At 39.7% G+C, this 10,000-nt stretch overlaps 1 protein-coding gene across 2 annotated transcripts in view; it reads right to left on the bottom strand.

The window, feature by feature from the left end:
• Window positions 1-1,473: 1,473 nt before the first annotated feature.
• The window catches only part of wnt7bb (wingless-type MMTV integration site family, member 7Bb), a 26,464-nt gene continuing 17,937 nt past the window's right edge, over window positions 1,474-10,000 (bottom strand). For both annotated transcript variants that reach the window (XM_027140953.2, XM_027140952.2), the window contains exons 3-4: window positions 6,369-6,640; window positions 1,474-2,836 (exon numbers count right to left, since the gene is read on the bottom strand). In XM_027140953.2, coding sequence (XP_026996754.1) covers window positions 2,357-2,836; window positions 6,369-6,640 — 752 coding nt within the window. In that variant the 3' untranslated portion in view covers window positions 1,474-2,356. The remainder of the gene's footprint in view (window positions 2,837-6,368; window positions 6,641-10,000) is intronic.

Below are 10,000 nucleotides of genomic sequence, written 5' to 3'. Positions count from 1 at the left end.
AACGTGATTTGAGATTATATTCCAGTGTATTCCAGCCTATAATGGTTAAGGTGTTTGACTGTTGGGCCCCTGAGTAAGGCCCTTAACCCTCACATGCTCAGTTGTATAAAATGAGATAAGCTATAAATTGCTCTGGGTAAAGGTTTCATTTCACTTCCAAAGATTTTCTTTTATTTTTCCCCTGTGCCCACTGGAACTTCAGCAGTGCAGCAATCACGTCTGTGCAACACCTACAAATTATATACTGTCAAAGATTCACACAACACTTTCTGTCAAAAATTGTGGACTACGCCTTTAAAATGCTAGGGCTCCCTTCCCATGGTTCTTCCTACATCTCATTGAGAGCTGGACGTCTTACTGCCAGAGATAACTTCACTTTTGTTTCATGCATACCATAATCAAGGGATTTAACCACAGGATATTATGACCATGTGGTGTGTACAAAGTAAGGTCCAAGTCAGCAAGTTGACAGATTTATTGTGTTATGATGTTTTTTAATGATTTATGCTTCATCCGCATGGCCAGTGGTCGTATTTAGAGGTGGTTGGAACGTTCGAATGAGGGATTTTTCTCAGTGTACAAGAATTGGCTCAGATATGATGAATATTATTTCCTTGTTTAAGTCAACAATCCCGAATAAGGTCTCGAGGCTTGGTACTGTAGAAGAAAGCAGGTTTTTGACAAGAGAAATAAAATGGTCTTCATCGACGAAGAAGCAACGGGACGATGAAATCAGTTATAGTTGTAGATTGAAGATCAGTGTGTTTTGGATCCTGAAATATTACCAGTGTTTTATGGTTGTCATTTAAAAATTATATGAGGTTATTATAAAAATGTTTTATTTCATTTTTTTTTTTTTTTTTACAAAATTACAATGTTTAATACAGCACATCTTATTATTATTCTCTCTTAAGTGGATGTGAATGTTAATATTCGGTGATAAGACCGTCCACATAAACATACGAACAAAATATTTTTACCTTTAAAAGCACTGCACATGTGGCATCATTGGGCTAAATAATAATAATAATAATAATAATAGTAATAATAATAATAATAATAATAATAATAATAATAATAATAATAATAGTAATAATAATAATAATAATAATAATAGTAATAATAATAATAATAATAATAATAATAGTAATAATAATAATAATAATAATAATAATAATAATAATAATCTCTCTCAGCAATGAAATCCAAAAGTAAGTCAAATACAAATTTATTTCGTTTTTAGAATAGAAAAAAAAAATCAGTGCAGCAACATATCCAGCAAATTGAGAAAAGATAATCAAAGAGTGCTTTTTAAAAAAAAAATTTATTTATTTTTTTGTTATTTTTAAATTTTTTTTTTTGAGAATATTCAGATTTTAAGACTAGGCTACAGCAAAGTAGAACCGATGTTAAATATGTAAACTGTAAACTGTGCTAAAGAGTGGTTTCTGAAGTCAACACAATATTATTGGATAAACCTTTTTTTTTTTTTTTTTTAGGAAAATAGAAATTTATCACAGGATTTGGGAGCTTTTTTTTTGTCTGTAAGTCACCGTCAGTGAGGAGGTTATACAAATTTTTTGTCCCCCATCTTTCTCTGTTTATTTACATTTAGTACAAAATAAGACATTTCTACCCGTTAGTGCTTTGCTTTTTTTTTAAGATACTATAACATAAATAAAGAATTTCAGTGTTCGAACATACAGTTCCAGTGTGACTGGACAGCTAACGTATCCCACCAAGTTCCAGTTGGCAGTCGGAGGTTTCTTGTAGCGACAACTCACTTATTCAGGCTGCGCTGCCTTCTCTTCTTTACAGAGCTTGTTAATGAGTTAAAACGTCTCTTTTTTAGCCCTAAATTCTAAGTGAGGTTACCTTAATCAATCCTTTCTGATTTGTTTCCCAGGGGTCCTGTTAATATCCGAATGATCGTAGGCTCCTTTTTTTTTTCTTTTTCTTTTTTTGGTCCTTTATGTATCAGCATCAAACAAAGTGGAAAAGAAAATCCAGTCCCCAGAACGCACGTGTCAGTCCAGGGCATGGCATGCATCAGGCAGTCCTTTTCCTCTGGAGTCAGTATGGATAGATCAGTGCATGAGCTTGTGGAAGTTTAAACTCATTTAAAAAGAAAAAGAAAAGCTGGACTGGTACCTAGTGAGGTTGGAGTTTAACCTCTATGGGAAAGCAAATATAAACATTCTGCTGTGCAAAACGATGCTGTGACGAGCTGAAGACCGTAAGATTCCCATTTGGTTTCTGGTATTTTTTATACATTTATTTAAAAAATAATATCTCTCTTATTCAGCAAGTCTTCCAGCCGAACTTGTACGTGTCCCTGTCCTCGATACGCACTTGCTCATTTGCAGGTGAACACCTCCGTCCTCTCGCTGCAGGTGTTGCATTTGACAAAGCAGCACCACTGAAACTTGCAGTTACACTGCCACACCTTGGTGTACTGGTGAGTGTTGTACCCCCGGTCGCAGCACATCAGGTCGCAGCCGTCCGTATGTGCCGACGTTCTGTTACATAAGCGACCCTGCGTCCCCACGCTGCCGGTCCTAGCGTCCTCCTCGCAGTAGTTAGGTGAACGCTCGATGTAGACCAGATCGGTCTCTTCGGGTTTTTGATAGCCGTGCACTTTCTTCACCTTGAGGAAGGTAGGCTGGCGTAGTCTAGTGGCTCGAACTACCTCCACATGGACCGCTTTATTGTACTTTTCCTTCAGCACATAGCCTATTTCTCTAAACTTCGGAAGGGTGGTCCAGCATGTCTTAGTGGTGCAAGAGCCTGACACGCCATGGCATTTACACTCCAGCTTCATCCGCTCTTCCAGCACCTGAAGACAACATAAACAGGGGTTACTCTAGGGCAATTGAAAGAAACAGCATGAGTTTATAATTATGTAGTTGTTATATATGTGCATATATGTTATATATTATCCAGAGTGACTTACAATTTATCTCATTTTTATTCAACAGAGCAATTGAGGGTTAAGGGCCTTGCTCAGGGGCTCAGCAGTGGCAGCTTGGTGGACCTGGGATTCAAACTCATAGCCTTCTAATCAGTAGGCCAACACCTTAACCACTGGACTACAACATCCCCCATATCCCCCAAGCGTTATGCCAATAGGGGTATGCTAACACCTTAGCCATTATGCTACCACATAATTAACACTGCAGAGGCTGGATCATTTATACAGAGCATGTCCAGGGGAACAAACGAACAGCATCTCGTTTATATTTACTACCATGTCATTAGGAAACCACTTCCATGTACATTAGAGAGTTTGGTAAGGGAATTTGCTTTAGTGGGTGATGTTATTACTGATTATAGCGTATGCTTTTGTGTGTGTAGAAATGTCTTACTTCGACAACAACATAACACACTGAATGTAATCTTAAAATGGCTGTTGAGAAGGAAAGAAAAAAGAGAAAGAATCCAGAATGCCCTCATCACTACCTGTATACATATTAAATCAATACAAGACTCCGTAGAACCTTTTTTTTTATCTTTATTCAACATGTTTTTCACCACTAGCTAGCTGATCCAAGACAGATTCTAAAGGCTCTACATCGATCCTTCTGCATTAACGCCGGCAGGACTTTATACACTCGAGAGAATACGTTTACATTTAGCAGGATGATGTACACCAGTTTTGCCCCAGAGTTCTTCAAAGCTAGCTCAAACCGCACACATGTCTGATAGCAATTGAAATTCCAGAGAAGCAGCAGTGCTCCTGCTCACTGCAGTCACGTGGTAAATTAAAATCCTCCCAACCTCCTCTTCTACCCTGTGATGCCACCGCTCAACTATTACCATGATGGCTTCTTCATAAAAGGCAAAAAAAAAAAACAACCTTGATGCAGTGAAGCGAATACTGCGTTTTCAGTGCAGTAGAAAGGGGCTCACAATAATATCCTGTTACTGACTTTACACTTCATGATTCCATGCAATGGACTGGAGGGGGACTGGCGGTGCTCCATCTGGCAACCGCAGTCTGGGCTCCGCTCGGCTCTGCCTGCCTGCCTCTTCCAGCACACACAATAAAGAGCTGCGTTATTAATTAGATCCATTTGCCACCAGAGTGCACTCTGAAGCCGAAGAGCTGTGCTGTTAGGGTGCATGTTATTTTATGTTCTTGGATGACTAATAACAAACAAACATGGCCAAGAGGCACAAAGCCAAACCAGTGCTGGAATCAGGAGGATGCACAGAAAAACGCACAGTAATTGGCTAAAGGAAAACAAGCTGTCAAAAATGTTTTGACTGTTACTTATCAGCCAGAGCGTCTCCAAAATCACACCCTGGAAGCCTTCGTGTGGGGTGCTGCCTCTTTTACTGGTACATTTCACGGTTGTATTTGAGTCACCTCACACACTTGAGCCTAACCCAAACAAACTATACCACACACACACACACACACACACACACACACCAGTTCACACACAAAGTGCTCGGAGTGCTTTTCAGACCTTCTAACAAGCAGATAATATAAATATGACTATTGGTTAATTACATGGTCTTAGTATACCGCTGCTACAGATGACAATGTTGTTCGTTCACATTTAACACCATCTATTTTGTGTCTTTGTACACTGTTTGCACCAGATTACACACGATACACTATATATGTCTAGGACAACTTACTTTCGGTCCTTAGCTCTGTGTTGTTTGCATCACAGTCTTAGAGAAACCCTGTTTTATTTTACAATGTACTGTGTAAGCTTCTTGACTTGACTTGACTTGACTTGACTTGACCACTGTTCCAGCCAAACTCACCCTGAAGCCTAAAGAGCTGGGGTTGAACATCTATATAAGCAACTGGATAATAGACCACAAGTGGTGAGAATAGGATAGAGAATAAAATAACCTCCTCCACATCTGCAAATACATCTGCAATGTAATTTTTAACTGCTGAAGATAAACCCATGCGTGGTCTCATCACTAATGGTTCTGTGACAACGTCTCAATAGTGAATATGACCTCTCACTTAATGGCAAAATATCAGAAATAGACTACTGTAAGCTGCAGAGAGAACTTCATCTGTCACTGTAAGAACTGTCAATGAAAGAGTGAGCAAAGACCAGGGCTTGTATTCATGAATATTCTTAGTGTATAAAGTTTCTCCTAGTGATGAAATACTAAGGAAATTCTTAGAAATGTTGGCATTTCCCCTTCAAATTAAAGAGGAGATCGTAGTAAAGATAAAAGTCCTTCATAAAGCATCTTAACCCTTAAAAGAGCTCATAAGGTGTAAAAGTGTTAGGAGAAGTGAGGAGGACTTTTAAGAGGATGAAGAGTTTCTTTATCAGAGGAGAAAATGACTGAAAGGTGAAGAAGGAGCAGAAATGTGTTGTATACAATATTTAATAATGATAGTGAGTTAATAAGACGATACAGATTAGATGGTGTAGGGATTATTGTTGTGACCTCATATTAGAGATCACATCTCAGACTTTATATATATTCTGTCATTATGTCATTTAGTGAGACTCTAACATCTCTGAAACAGAGCTGAAATGCCCCAGAGGCAGAAACCATATCATTTGTCTCTCTGACGTTTCTGCTCCGTATCGTTTACATTTACATTTACATTATATTTATTACATTTATAACATACAGATGTTAGAACATCTCTAATACGATCGCTCACCAACGTCATCCTTACACCGTATAACCTCAAATATCTTAACAAAAAGCTTTATAAACATGGTCCCTGATCTCTTCTGCCGGTGTTCCACAGAAAGCATTAAGACTGACTGCATCACTGTATGTTATGGCAGTTGCTCCATTCACAAAGAGTACCACAGAGTCTAACTGGAGATGTCTCAGGATTCTTAGAGTCGGCCTCGGCTCAGTGGACGTCCAAAGGCTTCGTCCCACAGATACAAAACATCTACCAGACATGGTGCTTGCACAAAGTTCACAAACTCACCTTAAACCTTTCGGAGAATCCAAGAACATGCCCTGAACACTTGTGGGCCAGTTTATTTACATTCCCAAAAATAATTGCGTCACTTTACAAACTTTCACCAATATTACTTTATATTTATTCAGTTTGCACAGTGCAATAACTCTTCTGTATTTTATTTTACTTTGTTCCCTCTCTCTTTCCTACTGTGTATTGCTTGTTGTACTCTTTTATTCTATTTTTTATCACTTTTAATGTATGTGTGTGTTTCATTTATTCTGTATATAATATTTAAGCAATTTACCTGAAACTCTTTATAAGCACTGTAATGTACAGATTTCATGACCTTCGGGGCAAGTGATAAAGCATGGTAATGGCTTACTGGTTAGAACAGAATATCCAGTCATAGGATGCGTTTTCATGTGTAGCTTAGTGACTAGTGAAACTTTTAGATTACCTTTCTCCCTGCTTCGTTGTTGTGCAGGTTCATCAGTCTGCGTGCGTTTTTTTTTATCTCCCGAGCATCTACAAACCTCCGGGAGAACTCGATGCCATGTTTGATATCGGCGGAGCATCCTCCCCACTTCCAGCCCTCCTCTTGGTTGTAGTAGCCCTGTTTCTCACGATCGCAGCCACAGTGGCTCATGTTGCCTTGGCTGCATGCCGCTGTCACCGCATGGGCCACTCCGGCAGCGGTGATGGCATAGGTGAATGCAGCCTCCTTGCTGCCTGGGGAAAGAGAGATCAGCCTGTGATATCTGCTCCACTCATAAACAGTCATATAGAGGAAGATTAAAATTAGCCCAAAATATTCAGCCTGGAATCTGTAGCCCTGCTGCTAACACTAATACTATTTAAGGTTTAAGCTTGAGCTTATTTCAAATTCAAATTCAATTTATTTCTTTAGCGCTTTTAACAAGTCACATTGTCTCAAAGGAGCTTTACATAAGTATAGAAACAAAAAAGAAAAAACATATATATAATATTAATAATAGGAAAAATATGAATAAAATAAATAAATAATACATACATTTAAAGTTTAAAATTAATTTAAAAAATGTTCATTAACAATTTTATTGTATATCTATCCCTGTCCCTAATGAGCAAGCCGGAGGCCACAGTGGCAAGGAAAAACTCCCTGAGAGGACGTGAGGAAGAAATCTTGAGAGGAACCAGACTCAGAAGTGAACCTCATCCTCATCTGGGTGACGCTCTACAGTAAATAGTGTAAATGTAAATAATGTCCTTTCTACAACAGTTTATAACAGTGCAACCGACTTTAAATGATTTCTGATAAAGACCAGAACATACAGCTGACTGATGCAACATTCTCCAAAGGTTTAAAGCATGACAGTCTCCTGACAGCCCCATCCACAACAATCCGGGCGACGAGACTCCAACCAGGGGTAGAACGTCAGAATTGATGAAGTAAGAACATACGATCAGACGGGGAACACGGAGCACTGGGAGCTCGGGAGTGAAATACAGTATATAGCTCGACATAGACACTTTTTTTCTATTTAAAAAGTCAAATTGGTAGATGTTTGGAATTTTGTTATTAAGAGTTTTTTTTAGATTTCTCATCAACCTAGTCTTTTAAATCAAACACGCTGTGGCCTAACACACAGCCTGCTTAAGCACCAAGCACCATGTCATACTGACAGTGCAAGAAAGTAGTGCAGGTGCTGTCCAATGTGCTGAATTCCTCAAGCAAAGCACCTTGTAAGTTGGCCACATGAAAGAGGAAATGATCCCCAGGCCTTTCTGTCTCCATAGATGACTCCTGATTTTCCACTGCACATAATGTATGACTACTGTGTTCATGCTAACTCTATGTCCAGGTTAGTAAAACAACAAAGATAACATAATACATAATCTACATACAGTACATAGTACGTACAGTATAGCATACAAATGTAAAGACCATCAGCCTTATCTACTCTCGGTGCATTAAATTCAAGTAGAAACCTAGACAATACCCAATCCTATCTAAAATTTCTTTTCCTGTCCTTTTTCAGGGTTTATTTTGTTGTTGCTGTTGTTGTTTTTTTTTTTTACTCTCATTGAGTATCTGACCCACAGACACTGACTCACAAGCGACTCACTGTTGTTCTGGTTACAGTTTAAGCCCTGTATAGTCAGCTTGTGGTAACCTAAACAAACCTACACGCACACACTTACGCCCGTGCACACACACACACACACACACACACACACACGCACACGCACACGCACACGCACACACACACACACACACACACACACACACGCACACACGCACACACTTACGCCCGTGCACACACACACACACACACACACACACACACACACACGCACACACACACACGCACACACACACATGCACACACGCACACACGCACACACACACACACGCACACACACACACACACACACACACACACACACACACACACACACACACACACACACACACACATGTACTCTGCAAAACATTTATGCAAACAGCTCACCACATATACAGTGCCAGCATAATGGTAAAAACACACGCGTATATTGCAGGCATGCAGGCACACGGGAAATGATGGAGCATCGTTGAGTTTTTACCCCCTGTTGGTTCTGGAACTGCTGAAGCTGGTAATGAGAGCACATTAAAGCAGTGTACAGAGAGAGGGAGAGGGACAGAAGTCTGTTTGTTCTGTGGTCTCGCCAAGCAGAGACTACTTTCTTTCCACATATCATTGTTTAGCCATACGTAAGAGTTTGACTGCTCATTCAGAACCTGCAGCTTTAAGCATTACAGTAAACTTTCTCTGCTGCCATCATAATAGAGACGATGCAAAAGAGGTATGTATAGATTAATCCGTTTTATCTATCTGTCTCTCGCTTTCTTCCCTTTCTGCAGTATTGTGCTGCAGTATTTCTGCGGTAGTTCCTGTCATCCAGAATTTTTTTATTTTTTTGGTAATTAAAAAAAAAAAAAGAATGTGAAGAGTCCAGCTCCAGTGCTGTGACTCTGTTCCAGGAGGAACCACCCTGGGATAGCCTTGTGCTATGCCAGTGGAAAACTGGACCAACCATAAAAACCTCAATGGACTTGGAGCAGTCCAGGGAGAATAACACAGCATTATTAAACCACGTGGCTTAAAGGGTTCAGTGGCAAGTGTCTGTGACGAGGGTCCAAGATGACTAGGAGAAGGGAAAGATGCTTCACGTTGCCCCCCACCCACCCACTTTGACCTGTAGATAGGTTCAGTTGACCTTTTTATTTATGAAAAAGTTAGACATGTGTCTGTGGTGTTTGTGACAGCTGACAGCTTGGCTCTGATTCAGGGAAATAGACCGCTAAACAAACCCTGTCTGAAACAGCAGATCGGATTTTACGACCATAAAGAGAACAATAAGTACTAAAACACACTGTCTTTCTTTCTCCAGGATGCATTCTGTGGCTCTGCAATGTACGAGCGTACAGTTCATTCATACTTCTGAAATTGAAGACATTTGAGGACACTGAGTGCACTACAAGATCATAAAACTAAGACAAATATACTCCCTGTTCCTCTATTTAATGTAATCCACAGTGACAAAGTAATTATACTGCTGTTCTGCAATGTAGCTAGAACTGGGGTTTTTCTTTCTTTTATAGGAAAGTTTCAGGAGATTCACTTAAACATTTTTGTTCCCCATTAGGGCCATCTCAGTACCTGTTGAATTTGGCAAAATATCCGAGAGCTGAAAAATGACCTGAGAAAGCTGCACCATGATCTTTTTCTCTGCCTCAAAATTATATCTGGAAGAGCACTGGAGCACTTTGTGGTAATGCGTATTAGTCAGAAAACACAGGGATATTACACACTTGCACCTTGAGGCTTGGGCACACTTAGCAATGTATGCAGTAAACGCCTACAGGGTTCAAGTGTTGATCTACAGGCAACTCCCAGTGACTACACTGTGCCGAGCCCTCCCTAGGTCTGAGGTTTCTCAAATGTTTATTCATCACTGAAGCATTTGCCTCGATGTGTCTGCATGTAGTTAAGGTTGCACCACTTCCACCAGTTACACAAGGTGCCTGTTGATGCTTGAATAAATAAAGAGAAAAAAGTGGCACCC

Source organism: Tachysurus fulvidraco, chromosome 10, assembly GCF_022655615.1.
Source record: "Tachysurus fulvidraco isolate hzauxx_2018 chromosome 10, HZAU_PFXX_2.0, whole genome shotgun sequence".
Lineage (NCBI taxonomy): Eukaryota > Metazoa > Chordata > Actinopteri > Siluriformes > Bagridae > Tachysurus > Tachysurus fulvidraco.
This window is presented reverse-complemented; position numbering and strand designations above follow the sequence as displayed.